The sequence below is a fragment of the Tiliqua scincoides genome, chromosome 4 (assembly GCF_035046505.1).
Source record: "Tiliqua scincoides isolate rTilSci1 chromosome 4, rTilSci1.hap2, whole genome shotgun sequence".
NCBI lineage: Eukaryota > Metazoa > Chordata > Lepidosauria > Squamata > Scincidae > Tiliqua > Tiliqua scincoides.
In genome coordinates, this window is record NC_089824.1 from 111,119,505 (window position 1) to 111,139,075 (window position 19,571).

The 19,571-nt window shown below is 41.3% G+C and overlaps 2 protein-coding genes across 5 annotated transcripts in view; both read left to right on the forward strand.

Moving 5' to 3' along the window:
• Window positions 1-19,571, forward strand: part of RABGAP1L (RAB GTPase activating protein 1 like) — a 231,946-nt gene that overhangs the window by 74,685 nt on the left and 137,690 nt on the right. The window lies entirely within an intron of this gene.
• On the forward strand, window positions 11,592-12,686 carry GPR52 (G protein-coupled receptor 52). Its single transcript, XM_066626402.1, has one exon. The coding sequence runs from the start codon at window positions 11,592-11,594 to the stop codon at window positions 12,684-12,686; it is 1,095 nt and encodes a 364-aa protein (XP_066482499.1).

Below are 19,571 nucleotides of genomic sequence, written 5' to 3' on the forward strand. Positions count from 1 at the left end.
GTACATGAATCCCAGATTGGGAACCACTGTTCTACTGGTATGTGGTTTACAGTGCACTTACTCTGATAGTGTTTACAAAAAGGTGGTGAAGTTCAGAATTTAAGAAGAATAAAAATATATCTTATGATCTTTTACTATGTTTTTAATAAATTAGAGACTACAGTTCTTAGGTAACAATTAGTGGTAGGTTATTTTTCAGGCTCTTGCCTCAGGCATTTTGTCAAAATCAGACAAAACTATAGTCACACCCCCCTTAGTTTAACCCCCGACTTATCCGAGGGTCATAGAAACTTCAATGGTTTTTTTGCTCAAAACCTGCTCTCAGCTTATCTGTGAGATCGACTTACAGGCAAGTATCTATGGTGATTTACTTGGGCCCTGATTCACGACTTATGGCAGTGATTCGAAAATGAGTCATGGTTCGTATAGACTCCAGTAATGAAGACTTCTGTTTTTTGTGCCTGCAACTCAGTTTTGTGTCCATATGTGCTTGCATACTTTTGTTGTTGCTTCCATGTCACCCCGAAAGACCAAATGGCCAGTTTGGAAGCTGGCATTCAGACCGGCATGAGCAGCAGATATGGTGGGAGGGTAGGTTGGTTCCAGGAGATTGGGGTGGAGGGAAGGTTTTGGCTCCACAAGGCTGTGTGAAGGACCAGAAGGTTTGTGCCCAATCCCTTGGCTGGGAGTTGCTGGAGGATGCCCCTGGGTTGACATAGGAGGCCTGTGTAAAGTTTGGCCCCAGCAGAGGCAGCAAAAGCCTGCTACAGGCGAGAAGTGCTGAGTCACTCAGCAGGTGCTAGTTGATTTCCTACAGAGTGACTACAGGCACAGGTGGAAATGGGTGGGGCTGATGAGCCCAAGCCTGCCCTGAAACAGGCACCTATTGGCCAGCCTTTGTATAAAGCCAAAGCAGTCACTGCTGGACTTTAACTGTCTTGCTTGGAGTTTTGTTTGGTTTTGGCTCTTAAGTCCATGGAGAAATGTTTCTTTTTGCAAAACCTTTTTATCTGCTCATTGCATCTCAGGATATGCCTTCCTTGAATCAGAACACATGAGGTACACTTTTTGGGGTTTTTTCCGTTTACATGAATACAGGTTACATGACTAAGGTATAGGGATTGTGAGACATAGACTTTAGAATTTATTATCACCCAATTTGTACTGCAGTGCCAGATTAGCATTGGATAGCCAATTGTTAGTTTTCTATCAATTGGACTTGAGTGAGAGTCAGGAGGGCTGATAAATACCCTGATTCTCGCACTGTCCATCAGTTAAAGTGTCTGTTGTGGGTGACTTATAACAGGCAAAATGGGGTGCTATATCAAACAAAATAAAATGTATACAGATGTCCTGTAAAAGAAACAAGGTTTAGAAATCGTTAGCCTTTCTCTTGAGAGCAAATGCTTTTTTTATTTTTTCCCTGTCCTTTCTTGTTGCTGAAACAAAAAGGGTTAAAACAAAAGATTGCTGATATTTTGCACTCTGTGCATGCTCTGAGGCACAAAGATTAGGAGGATTCCTCCTGCTTTTCTTTTCCTTAGGAACAATGCACTGGCTTCTTGCATTGCATACATGAGAAACCTAGAAAGTTTTAAGGAAACATTATCGTTCAAACTTCTGTTGCTGGCTACAGTGGCAGGGAGTGCCAATGGCCAGTATGATCTGTTTGACTTTTAGCATCAAAGAAACAAAATGTTATTAAGACCTTTTAATAGGTTTTAAAACACATTGAACACACACATCGTTCAGTCTTTGCTCCAACACAATAATGTCTTCTTCGGGGTGCTGCTAGAAATCTTCCTATTGTTTCTTTCTCCCTAATTCTAGGCTTGCAAGTTATTTCTCCTGCTTTAGCTTCTTGGCTGATGGAAGAGATGCCTGAAGGATGCTCTCTTCCTGTTGCTGCTTTAGTAGCCATGCCTTGTCCATATGGATTTCTGCCTACTGGAGCTTCTCTATTACACTTTCCAATGGCTGCAGCTTTCTGCCTGTTCAAAACATCACAAAAATCTTGTCCTAAAAGAACTGATGTGGGTGTGTCTGAATGTAGAGCCACAATACGTGTACCTTTCCGGCCTCTAAATTCTAACTGCACTTTTGCTTTAGGTACAGAAATCTCAGGACTCTCATAAGGCTTGACCCTATATGTTTCCCCAGGCAAAAGCTGACATGCTTCCACTAAATTTCTATGGACTGAGGTCAGTCTGGTCCCAGAATCTATGTGTCCATGTATCTTTTTCCTATTGACAGTCAAATAAACTTGATGTTTGCTAGAAGTCTTTGAGGGGCAAGAAATGGTATACATCATGGGGGCAGCTGGTTCTAAGGCAGATGGCTCTACCTGTTGGACAGCTGCTGCAGGCTTTGCGGCAGTATTTTGTGGCTAATTCCACTAACTGCTGCAGTTTAGCTCTTTCCCAAAACTCTTTAGGAACTTCTCTCTCTGCTAGTTTTTTTTCTTAAGAGAGCTTTAGATGCCTCTAGTTCATTGTCTTTTTCAGGGGAGTTGTTTATTCTTCTGCCCTGAATCTGACTATTAAATGGATTGAATCTCTTGTTCCCATTTCTCTCCCAATTTTGACTATTGTTTCTAGTACCTCCAAATCAGGAGTGAGGGCCATAATTAGAGAAGGTTGCTGCCTGGATTGGATCTCCTTTTGTTTGTGTGTTGCACACTCTATTCCAGTAATTCGCATCTCTCCTTCCCATTGAGGGTTAAATGGAGACTCTGGCACTGAATCAGAGGACAAGGTTTGCTCTGATTCAAAGATTTCTTCTGCTCCACTCCCATAGACTGCTGCAATGGCTGCTTTATGGGAATTCAAAGCTTCTTTTAATTGCTGTATTTGGTTCTGGCAACTTACATGGCTTACAGCCTGTTTGTTTTGTTGGGCTTGGGTCATAAGTTTTACCACTAGGTTTCTAATTTGTTCTAGATCCTCCTTCAGCTTACTATTCTCTTGTTTATATTTATGAACCTCTGCATAATCTTCTAACTTTCTCCTTTCTATGGTGTAAATGGCATGTTCATTTGTGTAACGTTGTAATTGCCTGGTCCAATCACTTATTCTAACCTCTTTCTCTGCTTCCTGCTTGGCTTTGTCTCGTGCAAGGTCAGTAAGCTGTAGCTGCAATTTCACTTCTTGCTGCTTCTGATCTCTCCTGAATTCTTCTATCTGGGCATCTTTCCTTTCTAGCTGGACCTTTAGTCCTCTATGACACTCAGCAATCTGTGCATCTTTTTTCTCTAACTGGATCTCCTGATCTCTTTTAGATTCTGCTATCTGGGCATCTTTCTTCTCTAACTGTAGCTGTTGTTCTTTGTGACACTCAGCAATCTGTGCATTTTTTTCTCTAACTGAATCTCCTGATCTCTTTTAGATTCTGCTATCTGGGCATCTTTCTTCTCTAACTGTAGCTGTAGTTCTTTGTGACACTCAGCAATCTGTGCATCTTTTTTCTCTATTTCTTTATCCCACTGCTCCTTCAAGATTTGTATGCTTTTCTGGAAGGTCAAAATACCATTCCACAAAGCATGGGCAAAAACAGCATCTTTCTTAACTCCTCTTGGTTTATATTTCTTTTTATATTCCTCACAAAGATGAATCATCTTTCCACAAATGTCTTCCATTTTCAAAACATCCAAATGCCCAAGGACTCTGTCCTTTTCCCCCTAACCATTTCTCCAGACAATTCATTCTTGAGCTTGTGTACAAGCTCTGAGTTCCTTTACCTTCTGCCTTTTCGCCACTCATTTTCATATTGCTTTTCCTCTCTTATATATGCTTATTTTGCTTGCCAATTGCTTCAGTTAAAGCACACCAAAAAGGAACTCTTATTGAGGCTTTCTGACTATTAAGAGCAAATAGCTGACTCCTTTTAGCAGGTTTAGGAGAAAAAGACGTATTATTCACTGTCCTGCAACAGTTACTACTGTCCAAAGAATACTGGAGGGTCTGATTCTTGCAGACTGTTAACCAGTACCACAGGCGTAAATTTTCCCTGGTCTGCATTCAGGTACTGCACCCTACTCCAAATATCACAAGTCTGTGAGTCTAGCGCTTCTCAAGTCTATGTTCCTACTTTCTATGCTTTCTTCCTTTAACACTCAGTAAGGTTTTTCCTAGTATTTCCAAACTTTCCAGAAGGATCTTTGCAGAACTACTGTCTGATCCTGTGTTAGCTCTGTTACATGTGGCATAACTAACACATGCCTGCCTGCATTCTCCACCAATTAAAATGTTACCAAAAGGGCTGTTTTGTTTAGGGGAATTATTACACTGCCCTTATTGGAACCTTAGGATCACTGGCTGGATAACAAGACAGCGTAATGCAGAGAAATTCCCTTTTGCTTAAAAAGGAGACTGAGAGAAAGACAACTTTCAATAAAAGATTATAGTTTTATTACAAAAGCACAAAGGTAAACATAATGCACATGGAGAAATGATAAGTGTATGTTTCTTGGTCCTAATACTTGGATCCAGTGTACCTAGCTTTCATGGTGGTTGCGTGTAAAGAGTATTTGGTGCATCTGAGGAAATTAGAAAAGGAAAGGTTGTAGGGAAGGATTTTAGGGGTCCCTGCTCTGCCAACACCAGCTGCTAACTAAAGATGGGGAGAGAAGGGGAGAAAAAGGGGGGGAAGAAGGGAAAGAGTCCCAGGTGCAAGAGAGTTACCTGTCCTGTAGAGCAGTTGGAGGGGGGAAGAGCCCTGTGAAGAGGACCCGCTGACAAAACACAGATATGTTGGTCCTTGGAGAGAAAGAGAGAGAGCATGTAAGAGGAAGCCCTCTCCTATAAGGGGTTGGGAGACGGTGCTGAGCTGGATGGTAGCTTGATTGCTAACACAAGGCTGGGTGCTTGGAGTATGTATACATTTTAATTGGGATCAGTTATCAGGAAAATTCAATGGAGTAAATGACTGGCTTCCTAGAAGGGGGAACTTAACAAAGACTGAGTGGAAACAATACAATGACTGAGCAACACAAGAAGGCAGTTCAAGTTTGCATACAGTAATGTAGGAGATGCTTAAACAATGATTGGATTAAGACACAAGACTTCCTCCCATAATGTGTGACTGTGGAGGGGTGGCGGTTGTGTAACCATGAGCTTGTGGCTTGACCAGAGTCCTGGAAATGTGGCCTGTATGCTGGGAGAACAATTTAGCTTGCATAATATTATAGTCCATAATAACATAACCAGATATATATAGAGAAAATCACAGCTAAAAGGCAAAAAAGGGGGATTTTCACGTAACACAGATGCCATCTCCACATCCTGCAGTAAGGAGTTCCACAGACCAACCACACGCTGAGTAAAGAAATATTTTCTTTCGTCTGTCCTAACTCTCCCAACAATCAATTTTAGTGGATGTCCCCTGGTTCTGGTGTTATATGAGTGTAAAGAGCATCTCTCTATCCACTTTATCCTTCCTGTGCATAATTTTGTATGTCTCAATCATGTCCCCCCTCAGGCGTCTCTTTTCTAGGCTGAAGAGGCCCAAATGCTGTAGCCTTTCTTCATAAGGAAGGTGCCCCAGCCCAGTAATCATCTTAGTTGCCCTCTTTTGCACCTTTTCCATTTCCACTATGTCCTTTTTGATATGTGGGGACCAGAACTGGACATAATACTCCAGGTGTGGCCTTACCATCGATTTGTACAGTTGTAGTTGGCATCCTTCAGTCTTGGAAGACTATGGTGTCACGCTCTGAATGGTGGTTCTGGAACAGAGTGTCCTCTCCAGTGCGCGAAGCCTGGGTAAAGTAGATATGGAGGATAGACTGTTTTCCATGCAGCAAATCCCCCCTCTCCACGTTGCTGAAATGGTCCAATGGAAAGGCAGAGGCCAATACGGTTGGTTCCAGCAGCGTCGCAGGAGTTGCCAGAACGTGACTGTGTTCAGCCATGAACTGCCTCAGGGACTCCGGCTCCGGATTTTGCCTCAAGGTTGACTCCTGAAGCCTTTTCCATAAGTGGATGTAGCCACAAGGCAGTGGAGGTTTGGGATCAGAGTTTTCCTTCTCTCAGATGAGCTGCCTTCCCAGGCTAACGGCAATATAATATTAGCTGTTTTGTTCTTAATACCTTTTCTAATGATCCCAAGCATAGAACTGGCCTTCATCACTGCCGCTGCACATTGGGTCAACACTTTCATCGACTTGTCCACCACCACCACCCCAAGATCTCTCTCCTGATCTGTCATAGACAGCTCAGAACCCATGAGTCTATATGTGAAGTTTTGATTTTTTGCCCCAATATGCATGACTTTACACTTACTGACATTGAAACACATCTGCCATTTTGCTGCCCATTCTGCCAGTTTGGAGAGATCCTTCTGGAGCTCTTCACAATCACTTCTGGTCTTCACCACTTGAAAAAGATGGTGTCGTCTGCAAACTTAGCCACCTCACTGCTCACCACTGACTCCAGGTCATTTATGAAGAGGTTGAAAAGCGCCAGTTCCAGGACAGATAGTTGCGGCACACTGCTTTTCACTTCTCTCCATTGTGAAAATTGCCCATTGACACCCACTCTCTTTTTCCTGGTCTTCAACAAGTTCTCAGTCCATGAGAGGACCTGCCTTCCTTGAACTCCTTCTGAAAATGAACACCTTCTAAAAATCCATGAACACCTTCTGAAAATCCAGATATATAATGTCCATGGGTTCTCCCGCATCTGCATGCCTGTTGACCTTTTGAAAGAATTCTATGAGGTTTGTGAGGCAAGACTTACCCTTACAGTAGCCATGCTGATTCTCCCTCAGCAAGGCTTGTTCGTCTATGTGTTTTGAGATTCTATCTTTGATGAGGCATTCCACCATCTTACCCGGTATAGATGTTAGGCTGACCAACCTATAGTTTCCTGGGTCCCCCCTCCTTCCCTTTTTAAAAATCGGTGTGACATTTGCTATCCTCCAATCTTCTGGCAACGTGGCAGTTTGAGGTACAAGTTGCATATTTTACTCAAGAGATCAGCGACTTCATTCTTCAATTCTTCAATTCCTTAATAACTCTTGGGTGGATGCCACCTGGGCCTAGTGACTTATTGATCTTTAATTTATCAATGAGGTCTGAAACATCTTCTTTTTAAACCTCTTTTAATCTCTCTTAACCTCTATCTGACTTAATTCCTTGGTCAGGAGGGGCTGTTCAGGCAGCCGTATCTGCCCGAAGTAATGCCCGAGGTAACCTTTTTAATGTTAGGTGACAGCAGTCTGATTCCATTTTTATTCTAGTGAAGCGTGTTCCTCTTGTACAGGCCTGATTTGTCCCAAATGTTCCCCAGTGCCTAATGAATTTAAACCCTTCCTCCTACACTACTGTCTCATCCACGCATTGAGATCCCTGAGCTCCTCCTGCCTAGCTGGCCATATGTGTGGAACAGGTAGCATTTCTGAGAACACTACCTTTGGGGTCCTGGCTTTAAGCTTCCTACCTAACAACCTAAATTTGACCTCCAGGACCTCCCGGCTGCATAGCCCCATATCGTTGCTGCTGACATGCACCACAACAGATACTTCCTCCCCAGCACTCTCTACCAGCCTGTTTAGATGAGATGTGAAGTCTGCAACCTTTGCACTAGGCAGTCAGGTCACCTTTCAGTCCTATATCCTAATTCTCTTTACCTTGGCACTTTGTCCCAATGAGGCACTGAGTTCCAGAAGGCACTCACAGCTTGTGGAAGGTCAGCCTACCAGGTATATTTATATAGATGAATTACAGTTGGTTCTGAGGTGAGTGTTACAAAAAGATTTTTGAAGTAGAACGGTTTATAGACAATAGCTTCCATGTTAAAAATGTGTTTGTAAATATCTACAGAGGAACCACTCATAAGCACAATACACACTGAGAAGGGTAGGCACATTGTGAAAAAAGAGGGACAGGCTGGTATTGTGCTAAAGTGGATCTGTGGCTCCTAGTCACTGGTTGAAAAATGGACCTGGAAAGTGGTAGCTGTCTTATGTTTAATGGCAGGATAGCAACTGACCTTATTTTAGTTATTTTTTTTTCTGCCACCCTTCCTCCAAGGAGCTCAGGGTGGTATACATCCTTCCCTTCTTTTGTCCTCTCAACAACCCTGATAGTGTGAAGAACAAATTAAAAATACTGGCTCAGATATGACTCTATCTTGTAGCCACATGGCCATTTTGCAGCAGCTGTGAGAACAGAACTTGTTAGCAGATTGAGAAGAAGCTCCTTATTGGGAATCTCACTTTGGCTGGGTGAGAGGCATCTGGGTATGCAGAAGTAGATGCATGCTTTAAAATAGCATTCTCCAAACTAGAGACTGCTGTGCTCCAAAAAAGTTCTCCCCATCCTGACCAGTGCTTACTGTTCCACCATGTTGCCACTTTGTTTCCGTCCCGATCTGGGCACAGGGGCACTCTGGGCAATTGTCTATTGCCCAGTGTTCCAGCAGGCTTTGCAGCAGGATGTCCAGGCAAACGCGACTGCTCAGTGTGTCCCTGTCAGGAGAAAAACAAAGTGGTAGCGCAGAGGAACAGTCATCACAAAGCATACCCTGAGTGGCAATTACAGTCTTTTAAATTCAAAAGTGTAGTCTGACAAGGGTGTCCAGATACAATGGAGGACAGAGGGCCTCTACCTTTGACCACAGAAGAGGGAATTTTGGCAGGTGCACCTTTTTAAACCCTTCCATGTTGAGCTGTACCTGCCAAAATTCTCTCTTCTATATAGTGGTCAAATGTATAGGCACTCTGTCCTCCATTGGATCTGGTCACCCTGAGTCTGACGGATGAGTGGAATGTGTGGATACAGTTTTACCTTCTGCACATCCTGTAAAAACTACAGCCTCAGTGACATTGAGTCAGGACCTATGACATTCCAGGGGGATCCAGTGTGTTGAGGAATTCAATAGGGTAGTTTACTGCCTGATCTGTGTTGATCCCCATATGAACTGAATTAGTTCATATTTGAATTAGGGGAATTCAACATAGGGGAATTAGAGGGTTTTACCACCTTCTTTGTAAAATGCATTCTGTCTTGCAACTTAATTTCTGTTAGGGATCCATAAGTAATAACCATGCCAAATTTCAACTTCATCGCTTACAAGAAATAGGAGAGCCATTTCAATCAGGGATTTCGCTTTTATATATACAGATAAATAAAAAGATTCATCTGTTACCTCCATAATTTGAAGTCATTACAGATTCTAAACCTTATTTATGCAGTTATGTAAAAGGTATATGAATTAGTTTTACTATAAACCATTATTTGTATGCCTTTATTATGATCACATAAGTAATTTGTAGAGGGATTACAGGAAGAGTTTTCGTTTTTACTAAGCACAATAGTGCATATGTTAACTTTTGAAATGCCAAATAATTGTCTGATTTCGTGAAGGCTTTTCATTTATTTCTGAGTTTAATAATTAATAAGTCTGTCTTGCCTAAGGGGATTAGATTACGACTGACTTGTATTAACTGCTAGTGGTTATAATATAATATTAAAGGTTGCTTCCATGTTGAAGCATTTAGTGTTAACACTATCAATATTTTCGTGGGTTGGTTAGTTGGGAGAATGTAGCTCTGCAAAAACATTCAGTTACTAAAATCCTCAATATAGTAATTGGGGCTGGTCACTTTCATTGTCTTCATTTGTCATTCTTATTCACAGCTTGCTGTGGAAGGCTATAAGCAGGCATTGTGCCTGGCAACTGTTACCTAGTGACAGTTTCAGCTGCAGTAGCCATTGGCTGTGTGTTTGATTGGGGTTGAAGGACCGAGTCACCTTTCTGATGGCGAGTTCTGCATCAGCCAAGGATGTAGAGGAGGAGAGGTTTAGGTGCAAGCTGCAATTTTATAAGAGAGCCATGTGAGAAATAGCAAGAGCATCCTCAAACTGATCACAGCAAATAGGATTTCTGTGTCTATCCTACAGCTTCTGACAAAAAGAATGTGTATGAGTGGTGATGGCTTATAGCTTTGACAAAAGAATTTAAACAATTTTAATTTTGCAACGGATCAAACGGCTTGCGGATAATAAGCGACTGATGGACGGCATTCTGTGGATGTTATAAAAAGCATTAAGGAGCTTCAGCGCATCATGGTGACGAACATGAGACATGAAACTTAGAAAGCTTTTCTATCCCATTACTGCATCAGGACCAGAGACAAATCTTTTCTTTTGCATGTAAGGAATTCCTTCAGAAGGCACAGCAAGGACTATAAAAAACACAAGTGAGATTCCAGCACTTAAAAAAAAAAAAAAGAACTTCAGCAAAAATCCAGGATAAAATTGAAATGTCCTTGGATTTTTTTTTTAAAGATTTGAACTGATAAATTTTCCCCTGCATCTTTAAATGTTTAAAGATGCATTTGATTTGGGTGTGGATCGTGGGTGGGCTAAAAACCAAGACTGCTGCATATACTGAATGAGATTTGTACAGTATTCAAATAACTGCTTATTAGTGAATATCGAAAGGGCTTTCTTTTAACCCATGGATGTGTCATGACTGATTATAACATTTAACTTGCCAGATACAGTTTTTGGAGCAGATGTTTATCATAATTGTCTAAAGAAAATGCATACACAGCAACGGAGGAAATGAAGCCCAAAGACTAATGGAGTATTAGTATACAATGACAGCTTATTTTGTTAAATCAGCATTTCATTTGATTCTCAGAAGAATTTAGACAGGAGTTTGTGATCTCTTTGTGTTGGGGCACATCAAAAAATGTGGACATCGCTATAGAGGTGAGAAATGACATGGATACAATTTTGAACTTCATTGTATTGGTCATCTACTGTAGCAGCTGTGATATAATTTCTAAAGCAATGATTTCATTTTATAATTCCTGAAATTAAACACAAGACAATTCTGTATTTATGAAAGCCTGGAATTATTTTGCTGACTTTTTATCACTGTAACAGACAGCATATGTTACAAAACTCAATTGGCTATTGGCTGAAACTGTATTATGGCTTTTCTTTAGTTAAGACAGTGATAATGAATAGGAAGAATATAATGAATAGAAGGATGATCTGGCTTTTCACACATCTATCATTGTCCCAAAATGTTTTTATTCCTCAAATGCTCAAAGTTTGTTTGTATTGATATGTTCTGAATTATATCTTTACTAGTCTAAAACAGAATGGATTAGGATGATGCAAATATTGTTGCTACTTGGAGTGCCAAAAGATAGAATACACACCTTGAACTTTTTAGTCACTAGATTGGTGATTTATAAACAGTTTCTGCTTTAGAAAACACTGTTCAGGGAATTTTTTCCCCATGTCATCATCCCTTAAAGGAAAAGCAATAAGAAAAATGGACATCCAGACACTTGATTGCAACACATTAGCTTTCTCTTTCCCCTCTTTGTTGTGAAAACGAAGGACATGCGTTCTAAGGACATGCGTTGTTTAGAAGTACTTTGTGTTTTGTTGAGAAAGGAGTGGACGCAGGAAGAAGCAGAACAGTGGCCTTTTCTGCCTCATTTTGTGTTGTAATGTTAACCCTTCAGAAGCAATTCTACATTCTACTTGGAGAAACTGAGACATCAAAACAGAATTAGCTGGTGACTGAGAGGCCACCTAGTTACTGGAGTTCTGATCACATTGTTATGTAATGCAAACCATGAACCACTCTGGGTGGATTGAATGGAGGACTCTGAATATGAGCAACAGGATTGTCAATGTATCCGAGCATCACTCCTGCCCATTTGGATTTAGGCACTCCCATGCCATTGACACCTGCATCCTTGAGACTGTCATTATCGTCTTACTAACATTTTTAATTATTGCTGGTAACTTAACGGTAATTTTTGTCTTTCATTGTTCTCCACTGTTACATCATTACACTACCAGCTATTTTATTCAGACTATGGCGTATGCTGATCTTTTTGTGGGGGTCAGCTGCTTGGTTCCTACTTTGTCATTGCTTCACTACTCTACAGGTGTTCAAGAGTCCTTGACTTGTCAAGTTTTTGGATATGTCATCTCGGTCCTGAAAAGTGTTTCTATGGCCTGCCTTGCTTTCATTAGTGTGGATCGCTATCTTGCTATCACGAAACCACTTTCCTATAATCAGCTGGTCACACCTTGTCGATTGAGAATCTGCATTATTTTGATTTGGCTGTATTCCTGTCTGATCTTCTTGCCAGCCTTTTTTGGCTGGGGAAAGCCAGGTTATCATGGAGACATATTTGAATGGTGTGCAACCTCATGGCTTACCAATGCCTCTTTTACTGGGTTTATTGTGTGCTTACTATATGCTCCTGCTGCCTTTGTAATCTGTTTTACATACTTCCACATATTCAAAATCTGCAGGCAGCACACCAAAGAGATAAATGATAGGAGAGCACGTTTTCCTATTCATGAAGTGGATACACCTGCAGAAAGTGGGCATACTCCAGACCGTCGCTATGCTATGGTTTTATTTCGTATAACGAGTGTGTTTTATGTGCTTTGGCTTCCGTACATCATATACTTTATGTTAGAGAGCTCTAGGGTACTGGAAAATCCCACTCTCTCTTTCTTGACAACATGGCTTGCTATAAGCAATAGTTTTTGTAACTGTGTAATATACAGCCTCTCAAATAGTGTTTTCAGGCTGGGACTTTGGAGACTTTCAGAGACCATGTGTTCATCTTGTGTACATAAAAAAGACAGCATTGTTCAGGATCCAGTTCCTAGAAAACGGGCTAATTCCTGCTCTATCTAAGGAGAACTGGGACAGTTATTCAAGTGGTATTTTGTATAGGGACTGTGTAATGTTTCATACTTTGAAATATTGCCACATTAGAAATTCACCTAATTAACTGTAAAATGAATTATGGGTTGAAAGCTGATTTGTAAAAAAGCAGGTTGCTTTAAGAATGCCTTCTGGAATAGCACTGAAATGGTCAAAGATCAACATGGAATTCTCATAAATGAATTTGAGGGAAAGCTTTTTGTACCATGAATCTGTTCAGGAGCTAATGAACACTTTTTTTCCAACATTAATATTAAAATTATCACATATTATATATGTGAATGAATATGTAGTAATCTGTTGCACTAAAATGCATTTTGTTTAAGCCAATAAGTGATGGCATATCAATTATGTCTTTAGCAGATACAAAATAAATGTTTCCATTTATGGCAGCTTCAGTCTTGTAGTTTTTATCTCTTGTACAAAAACATCTTAAAAATTGCAGTGATTTTGAGATTAAATTCTACCAACTTCTGGCAGGAAAATAACTTGTAAAGTATACTTTATTTCTCTAGTGTAACGTGTATGAACAATCTATTTTACTTTTCAAACTAGTGCCTGTATTTTCCAAGCAGGAGGTTTATTTGGCAGCTGACCCATCTCTCTGTATTTGTCCCACCCTGCTACCCCCCCACTTGTACTCCAAGTTGTGCAGGAGAGGGAATGGATCATGCCCTTAATGAGTAATCTTTTGATACAGTCTATATTGCTTGGTCAGCCCACAAATGAAATCAAAAGGGATTATGTGAGGGGGGGAGGTTTTAGGAGATAAGTCCTTGTAAGCAAAACATAATATTCCAGATGTATTGATATTAATTGGCATTTTCTAGCATCTACTAAATTAGCACAAATGGCTGTTGTCATTTTGTGCTAACTTCTTTGTTCTATAGGTTACACATTCAGTAACACTGAATGGGTGTGTGGCTTAGCTTCTGAGTAATGTTTTTTAAAAAACACCCCATTATACTTATTGTAGCTGTTAATCCACCGCATGAACTCTGCATGTATAGACTGTATATTTTTAAAATGTAAATTTTGTATTCTGTGCCTAGTGTTTTTCCTAGCATATGGTTAGCATCCTGTCGTTGCTACTGCTGTTTTTAAACCTGGGACAAATAAAATTTAAAATGATGTATAGAGGGATATTTGTGAAATGTTAAATATTATTAGACAAATTTTAAGCATGGGAGATTGTTGTGTCTGATCCCATTAAGAATTTGGGCATTCTTATGTCACTAATTGCCTTTTAAGGTAAAACAGATTAAGGAATTTTGTAGCGCTTCCATAATAAATTTATGGGAGCTCAAAAAGCATGTGGAATATGCTCCAGCGTTCAGCTGTTTTTAAGTCTTGCTGACTTTCGTGGGCAGGTTTAGTGCTTTAATTGTTCCAAGTAAAATTACTGAGACTTAACATGGTGTTAACTAAAACTTTGGTTTTGTCCTCTCTTCGGTTTGGGGTTATTGTACAAAAATAATATTTTTACCAACTAACTTGTCATTCTTTATTTTACTAAGATGTGCATTGATATTGTGCCTACAAAACACTGTTTGGGATGTGAACTGTTCTCTGATGGTCCTGCCTGTTTTGCTCAGTGGTGAAGGAAAAGCCCTTGGCATAATCTCAAAGGCAGTATCCTTTTTGTTTACAACTTCCATAGTTCCAGTGTTCCATAGTTCCAGTGTTGGAGATGCAACCTGGAGTGGAGTGTGGTATGAATAAAACTCTCTGTTTTGCTACATTTCTCAGAGTTCTAGGAGTGCCTTAAGGGCCCAATCCTATCCAACTTTCTAGTGCTCATGCACCCATGCCTATAGGGTGTGTGCTGCATCCTGCAGTGGCAGTGGGAGTCATGGAGGCCTCCTCAATGTAACAACAACAACAACAACAACAGTATTTATATACCGCTTTTCAACAAAAAGTTCACAAAGCGGTTTACAGAGAAAATCACATAACTAAATGGCTCCCTGTCCCAAAAGGGCTCACAATCTAAAAAGATGCAAAACAACACCAGCAGGCAGCCACTAGAACAGACAGTGCTGGGGTGAGGTGGGCCAGTTACTCTCCCCCTGCTAAATAAAAGAGGAGCACCCACTTGAAAAAGTGCCTCTTACCCAGTTAGCAGGGGTAATGTAAGGAATGTTTGTTCCCTTACTTGGGGCTGTTTTCCAGCTGCATTAGCATTAGAATTGTGGATAGGATTTGGTTCGAAATTACAATACAAGGTAGAGCTGTATATGGCAGCTTTGTTGCACGTGCAGCCCAGTGGGCTATTCATGCTCACAAGGGCTCTTTTAATTTCAAAGGGGAAGTTCACTTTTGCTTAAGAAGATGGGGGGGGGGCGGAAATAGCATTTTCTTCTGTAACTTGGATTCAGAAGGTTTGACTTTAACTATTTAGCCCTAAAATAATTCCAGATGTCTTTTACTTGCATTTTACTGTGCTGAATTTGTATGCGTTGCTTGGGAATCATATTAAGGTGGATTAGAGCAGTGGTTTTCAAACTGGGGAGTTGCGATGCCCCAACCTGAAGGCCCTGGCCTCTGCCCCCTTAAGGGGTGGGGGCAGCGAGGAGGCAGGGAGGAGGCAGCGACGTGATCCTGAGGATTGCATTGCTAATGGGGCTGCAGGGACTGGGAGGCACTCACCAGTCCCTGCAGCAGCGATCCTGGGGTGCGGAAGACCTGCGTGAGCATCTGCAGGGCTCCCCAGGCTTCTAAAAGTGAAAGTGGAGCGATCGCGTTCCACCTCTGCAAAACTGGAAGTGGAGCACGATCATTCCACTTTCACTTTTGATGACCTGGGGAGCCTTGCAGATGCTCGTGCAGGGCTCCCCGCACCTCAGGACAGCTGCTGCAGGAACTGGTGAGTGCATCCCAGTCCCTGCAGCCCCATTAGCAACGTGATCCTGGGGATCGCATCGCTTCCTCCCGTCCTGCTCCCACCAATACTTACTGTGGTTCAAACTTTGCCTGAGAGTTTGAAAACTGCTGGATTAGTGGGTTAGCCTGAAATTGGCACCTATCTGATTATATGAGGGCTAGTCATAAAGTAACCTCTGGTAGGCTGTTAAAAAAAAAAAAAAGGAAAACAATTCTATTATGCATAAAAGTTACTATGACACTATCACAGTGTTATCACCACCCAAATTGAGGCACTTGTTGTATTGTGGTACAAGCTTTTGTATGCCCTTGCCTACGCTATTTCTGAACTTTGCATTGAATTCCCTCTAGTGAATTCCCATTGAATTCTTGTTAGTGAATTTCACTAATAATGGAAAGTTCAGAAATCATGAACTGATGGTGCTAGTGAATCACTGTGTCAACTCATTTAACAAGATCATATGCTGCCACGTTTGCAGGGAAGTACCAAGTATGTTGTCAGGAGCGTACTTGACTGTTCTGTGTGAAACTGTGACTAAGAAACTAGGCTATTGCATGTTTTGTGCAAGGTGGGTGCCCAACAACCTCATGGACATTTACAAAAAGCAGCAAATGGGTCCATGTTGATGTTCTTTAACAAGAGCATACAAAAGTTTGTGCCTCATTCATTCTTGTTTTTTTTTTTTAACAGCTTATCTGCGGTTACTTTCCAAATAAACTTTATATTAAATAGAGGTCTTTGTTATTAAGTGCTTTAGAAATAATACAGTTGAGGAGGATTCAGGGACCAAGGTGCAGTGGCTCTACAGTACCATATTTGCCTAATCCCTTCAGGTAGCCCACTGGGCAATTTATGCAAAATGCTAGTAGTTTGATTGCTAAAAATTTTAATGTAGCTGTGAAATTGAAAAAAGCAAACAAAAAAGAGTGGAGTGTCACTTATAGTTCACCTGTCCTTCTTGGAACTCAAGGTAATACATACAGGATTGTTCAGATGGTTCAGGTATTGACTAGACCCAGCCCTGTTTAGCTGCATCATGTACCTTGAGACTGTAGCCCTAGAAGTCTCCTTTATGTGCCATCAGTGTTTTAATGTGTTTTTTGGGGGTGGGGGGTGGTGTTTTGCTTTTAAATCTTGTTTGGTTCTTTTGATCATTTTTAATGAACAAAGACTTATACATTGTGTAAGTTGTGTGCAAATATGATGAGCAAAATGTTCATAACCAGAATATAAAGGTAATTTGGTACATTTTCTTACTGTAATTGGATGTGCAAATATTCCCTGCACATCCAATAATAAGCACACATTTGCCAAAGTGTTGGCTGTTTTAGTTTTTTATTACTAATTTTGAATTTAGATAATGAAGAAGTAGAAAAATAATCTCAATGTGGTGATAATTTCACAACAACTTACTTTTTCACATTTAATTTGCATCTTAACTTTTTTCCCCTGGGAAAATTTTAAGCTGGAGTGTTTGTTTCTTTGTGTTTGAGATTTCTATCCTGCTTCTCAACAAAACACTCCTAGACCAAATAGTGTTTTCACATTCAAAATATGCAACCATCATTTTCCAATAACATTCTAACCTTAATATTCAGCCAACATTATCAACAAAAAACATGCCATCACAAATAACTGAATTCCAAAATCCAGCTATGGGTTGCTTCTCAAGCATATACTGTGTAAACGCTGTTCTTGAAGAGCAGTCTATTTTTTTTCCTTAAAGCTGGTTGGCTGTGATGCTTCATTGAAATATACTTTTCTGCTGCTTGAGCTTAAGAAAACTATTTTTAAACACCTGTTTGCTTGCTTATGTGCTTGAAGTGAGAGAGAGAGAAAATGTAAATTTGTATCAAAACTGCATCTGGGATTTGAGGATCATTATGCACAAATATTTGTATACAGAGGAATACAGAGGTTCCTAATCTGTGTGTTGTGACATCCGAGGGCACTGCAAGGCACTTGCCGGGGTGTTGCGGGCTGCCCACTGCCAAGCAACAAGACTGCAGTATGAATCTCAAGACAGTGGCAGGAAGCTCAGCACATTGGGCAGAGCAGCAGCACGTGAAAACTGCATACTGTGAAAAGTCAGTTCACCCACCCATCCTGATTTCTCTTACAGCTATTTAAAGGCCTGCGTTAGGCCTCAGAACCAGGAAGTAAATTGTGGTGACGTCACTTTGTGATGTATTTTGCATCATCATAATTCACTTCCAGGTTCCAAGGGTATCACAGCCATGGCACTTTTGGGAACCGCTGCCTTAATGGCTAAGAAAACAAAAATTGTGTTTCAGATGGTACCCCACAGTGAAGCTTAGAATGCAGGTGTTTGAGAGCCTTCTTCATGGCAAGATGCAGGAAGTTACTTGGGGTAATGTGATCTGGAAATGTGTGTTCAAGAGACATATCAGGTAAAGCATATTTAATTTTTGAATTCTCTCTTGACTTTTGTATGCAGGTATTTATATACCGCCTTTCTTTGGTCATCAGATTTCTCCTCAGACCTTAATCCAAGGCAGTTTACATAGGCAGGCTGTTCTAAACCCCCATAGGGATTTTTACAATTGAATAGTTATAGTCTTTCATAGAACACCTCATTCCAGCTGGATTCCTTCCCGGTCTGGCCTCTCTCTGGCCTTTCGCCTCCCATGCTCCACTTGATGGCAACTCCTCTCTGCCACCAAGGGTCAGCTCATCTATCAGCATGTCATCAGTTCTCGGGTACTTCTGGTTGTTTCGAACTGGCAGCCTCAGATCTTCAGGCATACAAGGCAGCAGCTCTACCAACTGAGCCAGACCTCCTGCTCAACATTTTTGAGACATTTGTTCTTTGTAATTTGTTCTTAACTTTAGAGGAAAAGTTTCATAATAGGAATGAGTTAATTAAATTGTAAAGGTACTGGTAGCTTTATGGATGATGAAAAATGTTTTTATTTTTAAAGGCACCTTAGGGTTTTATATTGTAACCTCCAAAAACAAACTCAGGTAGATGAATACTTATCAGTTGTAGATGAAACAGGAATGCCTGTTATTTAGGGATGCTGTTATATAGTCAGTTATTTCTGCGTAGATATTTTTATAAATTAAAAGGAGAAACTAGCACAAAAAACAAAAACACATGCCCAGTAGCCCTTGGAACATTGAGATATTCATTGAACAAAACAGCAACAGCAAAACATGGGATGGCATGGGCATCAAGAGAGGAGTTTGCCCTACTTGTGCAATTTAGAGCCCAATCCTTTGCCTATCTACTCCATTATAGTCAATGGAGCTTACTCCCAGGAAAGCATGGATAGGATTGCAGCCAGGCAGCCCAATCCTGAGCTGCCCAGGGCGTGGAGCTGCAGCGGTGTCAAAAATGGCTGCTGCCACATCCTACACGCTCCAGGCAGCCACCCGGCTCCTCAGGAGAAGGGGACTTTCTTCTCCTTCCCCCAGGAAAATGGAATAGCCCTGCAATGGGGCTACTCGATATACCGCCAACCAAAAGGTAGGCGATGAATCAAGTGCATTCGTGTCAGGCAGTGAGCCCAACGCAGAGGCTCTGGATCTGGTGGAGCAAAGCTCGACCGGTCCTGCCTCACTCCCTCCCCTGGCATGCCTCCGCCCTGTAACGCCTCCTCTCTGCCCACCTCTTCCCCCCACGCCCCCGCTTACATCTCAGCTGCTTGGCGGTCCCCGCGACTGCCAAACGGCGGAGCTCCAGTTGCCGCCTGGCAGCAGCTCAGCACCAGGCAGCGCTGGGCTACCACCGGTACTAGCCCTGCAGTAGGGCCCACAAACATGCCTTATGGCGACAGTGCGCACCAGCGGTAAGCTGACACACACTGTTCTGGTTTGGGCCCTTAGGCATTCAGTTCGGGGAAATGTAATATTTTGTTGCAGATCCCAGTTTTGCTTTTAATAATAATAGTCAGAAGAAAATGCATTTGATTATTTGCAAGAAGTTTAAAACACATCTTGGTAAGTCA